The following is a 15,093-nucleotide window of genomic DNA, read 5'->3' as shown; positions in this document are numbered from 1 at the left end:
CGATAGTCTTGAAGGCAGCATTAGTTGCGCCTGCTGTGGCACGCCTCAGCTGCAGGGCTCAGCCGGTTGTGCTGTTTGTAAAGTTTGCCATTTTCGCTTTCCAAATGGGAAAGTTAGGCTTCATCTCACTTGTAATAGCTGCCTTTTCGGCGCTGTTAGGAGAGAGGATTGTCAACTTAAGGTAGTACAGAAAGCAACGCCGTTTGTGTTTAAACAACGAGGCTATGTTTCAGCTTCTGTTTCCTCGTTTTTCTTTAGGAAAAATAAAAGTTCTGTTGTGGCCACCTGCCTCTAAGTGACTTCTGTGTTGAAAACGTTGCAGGAAAAGGACTCTCGCCTCTCGGGAGCTGGTCCAGAATCACCTCCCTAACTGTGTTGCACTTAAAAATTTGGGTGAGTAACGCCAAAACAAAATAAAACTGAAAAATGAACACGAGAGGACATTAGGATTAACTTCGCAACTGTGTGCTTGCAGATTATGGCTCGGAGGATATAACGATCCTTGGAGATGGACTTGCTTTCATCAGCGCTGTGAGTATTTGAGTTGAAGAGCTGCCAAACCTATGCTTCTAAGGTTAAACAAACTTGTAACAACGGTGCAACTAAGAATAAAAGTCCTGTCAATAAAACGTGTCCAGCTTGTCCAACTTGTTTTATGTTTCAGTCAGGGATTTTAATCAGTGGCTAACGCTGTTGTCATGTGAGAAAGAAAACTAACTCAACTCCAAATGAATCCCTCTGGTGGTCTTCAAAGATAAAAATAAATCCGTCTTGATCCTACTTAAAACCATGAACGTTCCATAAAGGTCAATAGCTTATGTGCTTTTCTCTTAAAATGGACTTGACCAGCTTGTCTTAAAATGCAGAAAAGATGTTATTTAGCTACTCTAGAGAAGAAAAACCCTCTTATACAAAGCTTATATGTATCCAATTCTGGGCTATGTACTGGTCCTTTACAATCCACTCTCCCTGATAATTTTTACTTAATGTATGGTGTCATTTTTTTTTGTGCAATATTTTTTATAGTCTGTTAATCTATTTCTAATATCTCAAGGGTCTCAAGTATCCTGGAATGCCATCCTCAGATGTGACGGGGAAGATCTTCTCCATTGATCTACAAGATTCTCGGATAAAACCAGTGGAGCTGCGCATGCCAAGAAACTTTGATCTGGAGTCATTCAACCCTCATGGCATCAGTGTATACACTGATCCAAGTGGTAAAAGCACTTATCACTTAAGTCACACAAGTCTGCCTGAAAGGGCAAAAACCCTAGTCTAGTGACTTTACTGTTTTCTCAATTTGATCCAGATTTAACATTTCTATTTCTCAACCGATCTGCATTGATAGCACAAAATAAAGTACATTTTGTGATGGAAAAATCAAATCTGACTGTATAACTGCTGAAGATGGTTTATATTTGGTGCTCAGTGTGTGTGTGTGTGTGTGTGTGTGTGTGTGTGTTTGTGTGTGTGTGTGTGTGTGTAGAGTATCTGGACATTTCCCTTTTTAATATGTCAGTGTTAAAAAAGCGAGTAGTGTTTACTTATTTTTTTACAATGCTTTCCTTGTTTCTCATCAGATGACACAATATATCTGTTTGTTGTCAATCATCCTCAACACAAAAGCCAAGTAGAGGTCTTCAGATTTGTTGAGGACGACCACTCCCTGGTGTATCTGAAAACTATAAAGCACGAACTTCTCTACAGGTAGTGTATGGTGACAAATTTAAACTGTACCTACTGTGAACTGCATTTGAGATTTACTGAGTACGGAGCTGTAGTCAGTCTGATAAAGTGTTTGCAAAACTATCCCATGTCCTAAGTTAACATGTTTATGCAAAACATATATATTGTAGTCAATAATAATTATTTTATGTCATTAAAATAATTTGTCATTTGTGGTTTTTCTTTCCAGTGTAAACGATATTGTCGCCGTGGGTGTGGATAGCTTCTATGCAACCAATGATCACTATTTTACCCATGAGATCGTTAAAAGTTTGGTGGAGCCTCTTCTCGCTCAGCCTTGGACTAATGTTGTGTACTACAGTCCCAAGGACGTGAAAATAGTCTCTGAGGGTTACTACTTTGCAAATGGCATCAATATCTCACCAGATAAAAGGTAGGAAGGATCAGCAGGGACATGCATAAGGTCATTCATGCTTCACATGTCTGAATTTCTTCATTGTACCATTGTCTTTCATTTACAGACATATATATGTGGCAGACCTATTTGACCACAATGTGCACGTGTTGGAGCGGAAAGAGGACAATACACTGGCCACTGTGAAGGTGAATGCAACAACATTTCAGTAATATTTTTATATAGAATTTGTTTTTCCATTGATCACTCAGTATGCTTCAACATCAATAATTAAACATATAACTTCTGGAATTATCCTATAACTATTATTTTTGAAGGGAAAAATCTTTATATTTCTAAAATTGTTCATAATTGTAACTTAGATTATGATATTTTTAAGACAATTTACATATAAATGCAGGTGATTCCAAAGGGTTTACTTACTTTTTCTTGCCACCGTAACTACAAAAACAGGTCATGCAAAAATTGCAGTTCAGGGTAATCAAGACACCATGATGACTGTATTATCATAACCTTGTCTATGACGTCTCACCAGTCTGTGGCTGTGGGTTCCCTCTGTGACAACATTGAAGTTGACCCTGAAACAGGTGACCTGTGGCTTGGCTGTCACCCTAATGGATGGAAAGCTTTCATGTTTGACCCCAAAGACCCACCTGGATCAGAGGTTTGTCCATTCACTTTTACCAGATAGTAAATTGTGAGAACCTTGACAAACATCACAAAAACAGACATAAAATATATTATGCTTTATGTGTTGGAATTTTCACACCAATATTGTCTTTACCCAAACACATGAGCTATCGTTTTAGACTTATTCATTTTGTTATAATTGTCTCTGTCTTGCGATTATGTTTTCTCCAGGTCATCCGCATCCAGAAGATTCATTCTGATCAGCCAGTGGTGACTCAGGTGTACGCGGACGACGGTCATGTGATCATGGGTTCCTCTGTAGCAGCTACCTATGGGGGGAAGTTGCTCATTGGCTCCGTGTTCCATAAAGCCTTGGTCTGTGATCTGAAGTAGGCAATGACTTTGTAAACTATGATTCTCAGTGAGCAGAAAAAAATAATGTTCAATAAAGAAAAAAGAAATCAAGATTTTGCTCTTTGTAAGGGTCTCAATCAGGCACGGCAATGGTGATTTGAACGATGATATACATAGATCTTGCAGCACTTGTGGCCTATGTGAAAAAGTGCAGTTTACCCCATTGAACTAAACAGGATGTGGTAATAGACCCTCAAGTCTCTCAGGTGGTGTAAGAGTATCCCTCAGGAGCTGGAGGAAGATAGATGCATAGTGTTAACTTGAATTCATAGGAATGAGTAATGAGCACCTTTGAAACTGGTTTAAGACATTGAATTGACTAGATACATGAACCACTGTGAAATAAATGCTTGAATAACTATATTTTCAATCAAACATAAATAGTTCATGTAGTTGCTTTGCTGTGTATCACAAAAAGAATATTTTTCACTGGTCACCTGAAAATGTGAACTTTTAGATTTTACATGTTCCATTTGCTATTTAAAAAAATGTCACATTTCTCTCTTGTATTTGAAAGGAATAAAACAGAGTCACGCTACAACTCTAGCTTGTCTTGTGCTGTGTTGGTGACAGCATACAAAATGACTGAATATGAGTGAGGATTTTTTATATGCAGCTTGACAAACAGTATACCAATACTTCCTCCAGTATTTCTTACATAACTCAAGTTACACAAGTCTTATCTTGTTTTTTTTATCAGAAACTCTGGACAGACAGAACTGTCTGTCCAGCCTCCTCCTTATTATTGTGTACCCACTATATTGTGTGGGTACACTGTATTCATATTGCACATAATGTCATATCTGACTTTTTGTACTTATATTTATATGTCAGTTGCTTTTAATGTTTTGTTCTTCTATAGCCCCAATTTTTTTTCCAAGGTGTGTTGACACAATCGCATGAGTGTGATTAAGATCCCTAAATAAATACTGACTTGACTTCTTAAAAAAGTAACCAAAAGAAAGATGCCCCACATCAGTTGCTGGGTGAGAGTTTTTCTTTGGGGTATTTATGATGTCAATCAGGAATAACACATCCAGATTTCCTGAAGTAATGAGGGTAAATCTAATTCTGCTCCTTGGTATAAACACTTTAGCTCCATCTTTGGTGCAGCTATGTAAATGCACTCTGAAAGAGTTCCTGTGTAACCTTTGACTTCTGAACATGGCTGCCATGAGGAAAGTGCTGCTTGCTGCTCTTGTTGCTGCTTTTGCTGCTTTCATTGGACACAGATTTCTTAAACTAAAGTAAGTATTTATTATTCTTAGAGATAAGATAGAGACCATATTTGGATGTAGAGGTTTAGTAAAACAGCTCCTCAATGTTCACATGTGCTGTTTTCTACACTAAGATCAGTACAGTAAAAGATCAAGTCTCAGCATGCATTAAGGCAATAATTTACAAGTTTACAAATATCCAAACACTGCAAATGATATAGCTATAAAATATGGTATAGCTTCTTGCGTTTTGTTTTCTTGTTAAATGTTTACTTTGCTCTGTAGGGAAATGACCCTTGCCTCCAGAGAAGTGGAAGTGAAACACCTCAAATGTCATTATTTAAATAATATTGGTAAGCATTCTTGGATTTATGTTCATGTCACGGTCTTCATTTAGGCATTTACATGGTCAATCATGTTCTGGAGAGTAAACATCTTTTTACACTGATGTCAATTATGTGTAAAGTGTGATCATAACTGAAGAGTTTGAAATCCAGGCAACTGACAGTAGGTCAAGTGTCATCAAATATTTGTCTTGCAATGTTAAGGTGGTAAGATTAAAGAACCAAAAAGGAGTTTCATTCTGTTTTGTTTTGTACAGAATATGGGGCAGAGGATATCACAATACTTAAAGATGGACTGGCCTTCTTGAGCACAGTATGTTATTAATATGACTGCATAGCCACAAATTGCATGAATCTGAATTAATGCATCAGTGTAATTTCATTTATGAATCCTCTATATTAGTTTTAAATTAGTTGTGATTACCAATTAGCTAACTTAAGTGTTTCTGTAATGATCTCAAGTCAAAATCACAGCTCTGTACCAGTGTCTTACTTTCAATGTTTTCCACTCAGGGGCTGAAGTATCCTGGATTGCCTTCATTCTCTGATGATCCAGGGAAAATGTACATTTTAGATCTGCTGCATCCAAAGCCTACTCCAGTGCAGCTACAAATCAAAGGAGAGCTGGACCTCAGCTCTTTCAACCCACATGGCATTAGCGTATACACTGATGAAACAGGTGACCTTCAAATCAGGTTCAACATCTCAACTATAGAAAAAAGAAAAAAAGGCTCTGTGCATAAAATGATTGCAATTATTGTGAAAATATAAAATACTAAAAGTACTAGACACCTTTCATTGGGCCTCGTGAATTGTAATGAATTTAATAAAGTGACAGCTACAGGTACAGCTAAATACTAAAACAACCAATTAAAAATAAGGCATAAACAAATAGAAGTGTAAGGAATGAACAATTATATATGATATAATAATAATAATAATAATAATAATATATGCAAAATATTCTGTTGCTTCATATAAAAATTCTGGACAAACAAACTGGCTTTTATTGCCTCCGGAAACAATGTATTTGTCACAGAGATTAAACCTGATCTCAAACGTAAAACCTCCCAAAACATCAAAAACCATCATTTTCTTTGACCTGTCATGTTAAACCATACATGCTGGTAACCAAGAGTGATGCCAAAATGACTGAAAAGATTAATGATTACAACTTTTAGCAACATGAAAATTTGCAACGGTGTGACAGTGAGACCAGAACATGGGTCAAACACAGACAGAAACTTTTTCATTTTAAGTTCTACCACGCTGTGAGGTGAGAAGGATGACAACGCACGTCACGTTACTCTTTCTTTGCAGATGGCTCTGTATACCTGTTTGTTGTCAATCACCCTCAGCACAAAAGCCAGGTTGAGATCTTCCGTTTTGTTACCGAGGACACACTTGTGTACCTAAAAACTATTACCCACCATCTACTCCACAGGTATGTCCTGTCCAATAAACCCTTAACAGTATTACAGAGTTTACATTTGACAACTTACATATGCTTTTTTAAAAATGATTATTCATCATGTCTTTCAGCGTGAATGACATTGTTGCAGTCGGAGTCGAGAGCTTCTATGCCACTAATGATCACTACTTTATCAATACTGCACTTAACTCTCTGACCGCCATCCTGGGTATGCCCTTGTGCAACGTGGTGTACTACAGTCCAGAGGAAGTTAGGGTGGCAGCCGATGGTATTATGTCCTCAAACGGCATCAACATATCACCTGACAAACGGTTACTATGAGTTCATTTCAACATTCACTAATGGTGTACATGTGCATATTTTTTAAACTGAATACTTCCACAGCGCTGTGTGTTCTAATGCACCAGAACTGCTTTTTTTCCCCTTACAGGTACATTTATGTTTCAGACATCATAGACCATGAGATAAATGTTTTTGAAAGGCAAGAAGGGGAACAACTAGTGTATATTAAGGTATTACTGTGTTTTCTTATTTTCTATCCTCAGAAAAAAAAAATTAAATTAAACAACTAGTTCAGCATTTTGGGAGGTAAGTCTTCTTGCAGAGCTAGATGCAAGATGTGCGCCACTCTCACATCCATTTATCACGCTATTTATCTTAGCTTAGTATAAAGACTTGAAACTAACCGGCACTTGCTTTAGCTTCATATTTTACATACTGATGCGAACATCAGTCTGAGCATCTAACTATTGGCAAGAAAGCAAATAAGTGTATACATCAAAATGCTGAACTACTACAACTTAATCCTAGACACAATATTTATACATGCTTTACCCTCATTTTGACAGAAACCGATTATCAAGCTTCATTTACTGTGTTCAATGTTTCCAACCAGTCTGTAGCTGTTGGGTCACTTTGTGATAACATCGAAGTGGACCACAAGACAGGTGACATCTGGCTGGGCTGTCATCCAAATGCCATGAAGCTGTCAACATTTGACCTCAAAGATCCACCTGGCTCTGAGGTTTGTGTTCATTATTTTAAAATTATAAAGCTTCATTATTGTTTGAATTTGCCTGACAATTTGCCTTGTCTTTTTGTCTCCCCCAGGTCATCCAGATCAAGAACATTCACTCAGAGCAGCCAGTGGTGAGCCGGGAGTACGTTGATAATGGCCATGTATTAATGGCCTCCAGTGTAGCAGCTCCCTATGAGGGAAAGTTGCTTATTGGCTCTGTTTTCCATAAAGCCCTGTGCTGCGATTTGAAATAATCTATGTATTCTATGTCTATGAGTGCTACTGTTATAGACTAGAAATGTTGTACCAAAAGATCTGGATGCATATGATTATCAAAAAAATAAATAAAATATTTTACCTGATATATACACTGGGTCATTTTGTGCAGCTCATAATTTAAAAGTTGCATAAAATAATAGAACGTTTAATAGTGCAGCCTTAATTTGCATAGTAGTAGTAGTATTTCCATGAAATGCAGTTTGTTCCCTTGATACAGAACAGTATTTAGGATGTTTTAATAGCCTACAAAACTCTAACACAGTCTGACTGGTTCCACTATTTTGGTTAAGGTGAGAGAAGTTTTAGAAAGGATGCTTTACCCATTTTCATCGTACTCCATTAAGAAATCTTCATTTACTTTGGATATTTTAAACCTAGTCCCCCCACCATCAGGATGCTTTGCACTTTGTTCCTCTGTAACATCTTTGGCAGGTGCAGTGAAGATGATACCATCTTTTTCTAAATCTAATGCATTACTGTCCTTGTTCTCTACATTTCCTGTCCTCGCACATTCTGCAGGTTCAAGGCCTCCTTTGCTTTCTTGTATTACAGAGCTCTCCTCCTCTTGATCACCTTTGTCCATGTCAGCCTTTGCAGTCATGAACACTTCGCTAATACTCATCATGCGTCTGTGACGTGGCGAGTGATCCAGGGTCAAGATGTCGCTACAACTCTTAGAGCGATTTATGTTGTCTGCAGGTTTTGTTTCTCTTGCTGTGATTCCAATCTCCTTGATGACAGTGCTGTAGTCTTCCTCCTTCTCAGACAGGAAGTTGAAGATGTTGATGACTGACTGCTTCACGTCTGGGTTGGACTTGTCTTCTACAGACGGGGGTTCCTCATCATGTCTGTGCCTGTGTCTCCTTTTCTTTAGCACCTTGTGAGCTGCCACTACCATGTGGACGTTCCAGCTGAAGAACAGAGACAGCCAGGCCAGGCCCATGTAGATCCATAACTCTGCAAATACTCTGTACAGTCTGGGGTATTCTATGTTTGGATTTACACCTGAAATGGGAGTAGATACACGCGCATGACTTTTATAACAAAGGACTTAACCAAACAAAAAATTCAGATGCACAAATAACCTCAGAAAAACATTAACCTTCGATTAACTGACTTACATTGTATGAATTAAACCTACCTGCCACATAATCTCCAAAACCAACCGTTGTAAGTGTGATGAAAGAGAAATAGATCCCTTCCAGGTAGCTCCATCCTTCGAGCGACATGAAGACAAATGGAGGGATCAGTAGGTGCAAGAACAGCCCCCATAACAGGAATAAGGCTGTACAGGTTAACTGCACCTTTTTCTGACAGAAGGGAGAAGAGAAACATACACAATAAAATCTTCATGTGATATTACAACTTCATGGAGCTGCCTTACAGTATTCAGATAAATACTAACTCCGCCGTTCAGTCATTTCTTACCACTGAAACACCTTTACGGATCAGAACCTGGGACAGTCGTTTGGCTCTGTCTCCAAAGAATGAACCCAGTTCGCTTATCCATACCAGACACAGGGGGATCCCACACAGACCATACAAGATGCAGAACACACGACCACCTATGGTCTTGGGAGCAACATTGCCATAACCTGTAGACGACAACAATATTTTCATAAACTTTTGTACAAAGTTAACCAATACGAATCAAATCTGGGTTGCCAGGTTGAAAGTAAAAACACTTTACATACAGGGGTATCATTCTCAAGTATTACACATTTTGTCTTTTTAACTTGCTTGGATATTCATTTTGCAAGACATCCAATGCACAGTTAATTTGCTTGCAAAGAATCTAGTTACAAATATAATAATTAGAAATTAACATTCACTGCACATTTGATGAGTTACCATTATAATCTATCAAGTGTGCAGTTATAGATGTTAAAGATGTTAGTATTTCATCATTCGAGATCATGGTTTTCTCAATTTCTATAGTACGATAACAATCATAATTATAATTAAAATGATTACATAAATCATAGATTACACATGATTACAAGACATTTGTTATTGTGAGACCTATAAGATTAAAAACAATGTAAATCATGTTGATTGAGTGTTATGTTTTATACTGATGTAAATTTAATCCATTATTAAACTCATCTGAAAATATTTCATTAGTGCAGAACTCATACAAACCTATAGTGGTGACAATGGTGGCAGCAAAGATGACAGAGTTCCCCCAGTCCCACGAGTTGCGATGTTTGTCCCCAGTGATGGTCACACCTTGACCTGCAGCCTCTGACACTATCTGTGGAAGACCATTTTAGCAGATAACATCTTAGAGACTTCATTTTTCATGTTAGTATGTTAGCAGAGTTTAAAATTAAGGCTCCTAAATGTGCCATTTAAGAAAATAAATACTTTTTTTCTAGCTATGAAACCAAAAATCGCACGCCACATCACATAGATGGGCATGGCAAGCAACAGGAAGTTGACCCTGTAAGGCATGAATTGAAGGACATGACACTGTAGCTAGTTTTCACCCATAGGTCATAAAATTGTCCTCAAGCATTTTTGTTTTACCTCAAATGTGTCCAATGAATCTTGGACTTCAACCATTTTTTAACCTCAATTTAATGTGTTCATCATTGTGGCAACTGTAACACTGTATGAATTGTGGATGGATTTTTAAACCTCAAGTATAGTATTGTATAGTAGGCCTATAGTATAGTAACAGAAATGAAAAAAAGTCAGGTCTGGACCTTACCCTGTAAAGTGCCATGAGATAATGATTTGGCGCTATACAAATAGCCTAAAATTGAACTGAATTGAACTGAACTGAATATAACTTAAACCATGCAATAGATATGCCTGCTGCTCCAATCTCCCAAATCTTACAAAAAAAAAAAAAGTTTTTGGGTGAGTTTAGGGTAGGCAAGTCTAAATCCACCTTGAAACCTTCTTCCCTCCTCAAATGGATAGGCAACATCTTACCTCATTTAGGCAATGTATGATGTGTATGACTGATATTTTCTTTTTGTTTTTTGTTTTTTTAAGACAAGAAATCTTACAGGGCGGAAATTCAAAAACTGTCCCCAATCACCCTTAACTCGTTCTACTTTTTCGTAACGATACTGATAGCAAACATATTGAATATAAATGATTTATTCTTCTATAAAAACCTCGTGCAGCCATTTAACCGTAACACACCTTATGCAAACGGTCGAATATTTGTGGTTAAGGTGACATGCACCTTCATGTAGGCTACAGCTCACCGCCATGTGTGGATTCAATCATGAATGCTTGAACTTTCTTGTGTTAGATAACAGATGCAGGCATCATATTTAAACAAATTAACATTTTAGTAGCTTAGCTTCACAGCGACCGGGGCCGCCTCAGATAGTTTCAATGGGTATTTTCTGTTCCTGACCAGGAAAAACAAGTTCTGAGGTGTCCTGGCGTTTAGCCCACAGGCGGGGAACTTCTCATCAACTCTCTCTCTCACTATATATGTGGCTCTAATATAGATCTGTGGTTAGACTGTAGTAATACAGTTTAATACAAAGCAACATCTGAACCGTTATTGAATTAATTACTTTTGATTTTATGAGAGTTTATGGGAGCACTTCGGTTGATCCATCTTAAGAGTTACACAGCAGGTTAATGAAAGTTTCCTCCTGTAGGATACACGGAAAACTCTCACAGCCATGGCGTTTGTCTCCCATACTATTAACATTAAGGGCAGATGGGTTCATACCTTCAGAATGTCATCCAGACCCTCTTTTGTTAAGCAGGTATACTTCTTCAAAACGATTTCCTTCTCTAGAATATATTGGTCTTTGGCGTTCATCCAGTTTGGCTCCTCAAGAATCTGGAATATTGCGGCCCCAATCGAGAGGTAGAAAATAATACATGAAGTTAAAAACGGACCTTTATCAGCCATATTAAAGTCATAACTTCAGACTTCAGCCTTAGGACGCAGAGTGGTTCATATTCCCTCAGAGGACTGGCGTTATTCTACCCGCTCTGCTTTCTTCCTGGTAAAACATATAAGTTGCCTCACTGCTCTCTGTGGGGACTGATAGGTACTAACTCATCTCTATTCATTACATGAGTCGCTGTAAAACTTCTTTTTTTTTTTTTTTTAAACCTTGCATCCTTTAATTACGTCGGTATTTAAACCAACGTTACATTTTGGATTAAACTATTAACATAAATTATGCCTTTATTATGATAAATACCAGTGGAAATAAAACAAAAACACTGCAGTTTCACAAAATTCGGTGGTAGAGTAACACTAATATCTTTAACTTAAATTAAACTACCAAACTAAAAGCACTCATTATGCAGAATGGCCCATTTGTTGTCAACGTTGAAGGATGTTTATTATTGGATTTTAATTATTGATGCATTAATGTGTACATCACTTTAACTTTGCAGCCAGACATCTTATGACTTTCTCCCTGGGGATCAATAAACCTATTAACCTATAACAATAGATCATGATATAAACGTTGATTATATTTTGTACTTAAGTTATCAAATAAAAGAAGTGGAGTTGAAAGAACAATATTTACCTGGAAGGTAGAGGAGTATCTATCTATCTATCTATCTATCTATCTATCTATCTATCTATCTATCTATCTATCTATCTATCTATCTATCTATCTATCCTCTCCATTTCTCTCATGATTGCAGAATAACTGTGTGACGCAGTAAGGGAAACATTCAATAGGGGGCAACAGTATAACTATTCGTGTACATTTGTGAACTGGTGTTTGTTGGTGATGACAGTTACTCTTATCTCTATGTGCGGACATCCAGAGGGTTGGAGTTAAGTGTGTAAAGTTAATCACACTGGGTGGATCCTGGCTGTTCTGCGTGATAATGGATGAGAGGGGTTGTCCACAGTGTGAGAATATTGTACATATGAAAACTGAATGGAAGTCTATCTATCTATCTATCTATCTATCTATCTATCTATCTATCTATCTATCTATCTATCTATCTATCTATCTATCTATCTATCTAACTATAATCAGCCTGTGAAAGATGTTATTGAATTGGAAAGTGTATGGGAGCTTGACCCAATACTACGGCTACTCTGCTGCTTCAGGTTTGAAAGTGCAATACTAAATTGCTGAAGTACACCTTTAAGGCCAGATATATTTGACTAACCTACTGGGACAGTGCCAACACTGGCCATTGGGTTTTAGGTAATACTGAAACAGATGTTCCAGCTGTAGCAGCTGCTGCTAGATTGAAGTCTACGGCACCCTCTGAGATTTCCCTCTTCTTTTTAAGGAGATATTGAAGGTCATCAAATGGAGCCATAGCAAGTACATTTGTGTGTGTCTTATACACTTGGAGCACTACTTTATTGAGGAGACACTAATGGGAAGTGATGGTAAGGTCATTGTGGATTTATAATGCATTCTACCACTTTTGTTGAGGGGACACAAAAATAAAGAGTGATGTGTTTAAAAGGAAGTAATAATTTGTCACATGGTTGCGTGACATCCCTTTTATTTCTAACCAACTAGGAACATGAAGTGACTGATCAGATATAGAGAGCAATTAGTATCAATTATTAATCCTTGGTTCATGTTCAGGTTCAGGAAGTAGTTGTTGCAGTAACAACTGTAAGAAATTAGTTTCTCTCTAGGGTTGCCCATGATCACAGAAATGCGTGTACTTTGATGCACATTGTTTCCTTAAAATAATAGACAGCAACCTCACACACAGCAGCGCCTCTTAGTGGATCCACCAGTGAAGACGTGTGCAGACCACACATGGCTATACATACAGGGGAGGTGGGATGGCTGTGTGACTTTGCTGATATCAGACTTGTTCGTAATGGCTCATGTGAAACTGGCAGAAAAGGTGGAAGCAGTTGAACTGAAGCTTAATGTTTGACCATACATTCCTCTAATGCCCAGGTCCTGATACTGACACGACTCATGTAAATATAGAGCCATGCAGCAGGAAAGCTGCACCTGTTTTGCATTGGGCACTATTCTCTTAACTTCTCCTTAGTCCCTGTCTGTTTTCAGGCAGTTTGGATTCTCCCACTAACGACCACTGCGCTGCAGGAAGTATACTGCACCTGATTCCCCTGTAATGGCAAACAGAAATGCCTTGCTTTGGTGCATCTTGCTTCCTCGGGGGACTACCAGTATCGTTACTTAAATAAAAGAAAGAGTAATCCATGTGATTTTGAAGTAATGCTCCCACCTCTGATCTCCACCCATCACTACTTAGTGCTTCGTCATTGTAGCTGCGTCACCGCCTCCCTCTCCCTCTGTGTGTGGAAACCTGATCGATAGTCTCCAAGTTGCTCTGAAGGGAAACACCGGAACTATGGCATCAAACTAAAGGTGGAGGAAACACACAGAGGAGACATCTGTCTGCTCAGGTATGACTCGCTTACTCTGACACTGTCATTGTCTTTATATCACACACCTTTTTTCCAGCGAGTTTTTTTCTTTCATTTCCCGTTTACACACGGCAGCAGTTCGTTTACAGTTCACTGCGCCGTATTTAGAGGGATTATGTCAAATACGACGAGGTCAGGGATGTTTGTGCTGTTAGCCTACATTGGAAATAAAAGACAGGACTCCTAACCTTCTGCAGTTTTTCGAGTACATGATAAAAACGGTCAGAAATGTCTGCAGAAGGTTTGTTGTAAGGTTGTTTTCTTCAGCACAGAGACTCTGGGCCCCAAACACTTCATAAACCAGATATACCTATGTAGGCAAATTACCCAAAACAAGACTTTCAAAGCCAAACAGCAGTCCTATATGAATTATGTTAGTTGTATAGCTCTGTTTATTATGCAGGTAACGAGTTAGAGCTCTAAAAGAAAACCAGTGGTAATATTAATTGACTTTACTGATTTGGGTCAACTATAACCTTGTTCCATTGTTTTCCCTTTTGCTTTTCTGTTCTCAAAAACATGCTAGCACCATATGCTATACTCTAACATAACTATTCATGTTAACGTTATGTGATTAATTAGTAGTTGTGTATGTGCTCAGGCCACCTTTTCATGACATACAGTGCAGCATAAGTAATTTGTTAATTTGTAATTTGTATGCCAAATAGCCAAATGTTCACCTGAATTCTGTTCATCTCCTTGAGTCCGTGTGCTGTCACCTGCTCAATTGAACTCTCTATTGTGTGTCTTGTTACATAGATAAAATAAGTATTTTACTGCACTGACACACTCTCTTTCTGTCTCTCTGTTTTCCTCTGACCTGGTCACACTGTCCGGGACTGACCATGCATTGTACAATGACCTTCTACATGCACATGACGTGAGTATCAAATACCATTTAAGCTGTATTAAAAAAAGCATTTGCGCTATTGTTGCAGTAATGATCCCACTGAACTGTTGCATTGCAAGGATTGTTTTGAGGGCATTGCACAGAGTGACAATTCTTCTTTTGTGCAAACTGGGCCCCTCTTCTTTGTAGACTCCATCTGTATCTTCTTCATGCATGTATTCAATGTAGTTGTGCCTGGTTAAAAAGTGTCTTCTATGATAATCCTTCATTTAACTGTGTGAAAAGATGACTGACATCCTTTTGAATGTTCGGGGTCAAACAGATTCAAAAAAGACATTGTGAAGGAATCCCAATGAGAGCTTGTAGCTGAATTTATGGTACACTGTTTTTTTTTTTTGACCTGCTGGTGCCCACATCAGACTAGTT

The 15,093-nt window shown here is 38.1% G+C and overlaps 4 protein-coding genes across 4 annotated transcripts in view; 3 read left to right on the top strand and 1 right to left on the bottom strand.

Moving 5' to 3' along the window:
• Positions 1–36: 36 nt before the first annotated feature.
• LOC130172667 (serum paraoxonase/arylesterase 2-like) lies at positions 37–3,198 on the top strand. Its single transcript, XM_056381529.1, has 9 exons — positions 37–181; positions 323–393; positions 476–531; positions 1,055–1,217; positions 1,581–1,707; positions 1,916–2,119; positions 2,208–2,289; positions 2,637–2,765; positions 2,963–3,198. The coding sequence occupies exons 1-9, from the start codon at positions 105–107 to the stop codon at positions 3,122–3,124; spliced, it is 1,071 nt and encodes a 356-aa protein (XP_056237504.1). The 5' UTR covers positions 37–104; the 3' UTR covers positions 3,125–3,198.
• A 1,080-nt stretch (positions 3,199–4,278) lies between these two features.
• LOC130172668 (serum paraoxonase/arylesterase 2-like) lies at positions 4,279–7,518 on the top strand. Its single transcript, XM_056381530.1, has 9 exons — positions 4,279–4,392; positions 4,648–4,715; positions 4,964–5,019; positions 5,220–5,385; positions 6,027–6,150; positions 6,249–6,449; positions 6,569–6,650; positions 7,034–7,162; positions 7,249–7,518. The coding sequence occupies exons 1-9, from the start codon at positions 4,310–4,312 to the stop codon at positions 7,408–7,410; spliced, it is 1,071 nt and encodes a 356-aa protein (XP_056237505.1). The 5' UTR covers positions 4,279–4,309; the 3' UTR covers positions 7,411–7,518.
• Positions 7,519–7,616: 98 nt separating this feature from the next.
• LOC130172666 (potassium channel subfamily K member 5-like) lies at positions 7,617–11,450 on the bottom strand. Its single transcript, XM_056381528.1, has 5 exons — positions 11,139–11,450; positions 9,578–9,689; positions 8,864–9,030; positions 8,577–8,745; positions 7,617–8,440 (listed from the first exon to the last, which is right to left on the bottom strand). The coding sequence occupies exons 1-5, from the start codon at positions 11,322–11,324 to the stop codon at positions 7,752–7,754; spliced, it is 1,323 nt and encodes a 440-aa protein (XP_056237503.1). The 5' UTR covers positions 11,325–11,450; the 3' UTR covers positions 7,617–7,751.
• A 3,090-nt stretch (positions 11,451–14,540) lies between these two features.
• LOC130172493 (titin-like) overlaps positions 14,541–15,093 on the top strand; it is a 32,000-nt gene continuing 31,447 nt past the window's right edge. The window contains exon 1 of the mRNA XM_056381255.1: positions 14,541–14,697. The gene's annotated coding sequence lies outside the window, so the exon portion shown is untranslated. The remainder of the gene's footprint in view (positions 14,698–15,093) is intronic.

The sequence above is a fragment of the Seriola aureovittata genome, chromosome 7 (assembly GCF_021018895.1).
Source record: "Seriola aureovittata isolate HTS-2021-v1 ecotype China chromosome 7, ASM2101889v1, whole genome shotgun sequence".
Taxonomy (NCBI): domain Eukaryota; kingdom Metazoa; phylum Chordata; class Actinopteri; order Carangiformes; family Carangidae; genus Seriola; species Seriola aureovittata.
Note: the sequence above shows the minus strand (reverse complement) of the source record. Positions and strands in the feature narration are given on the sequence as shown.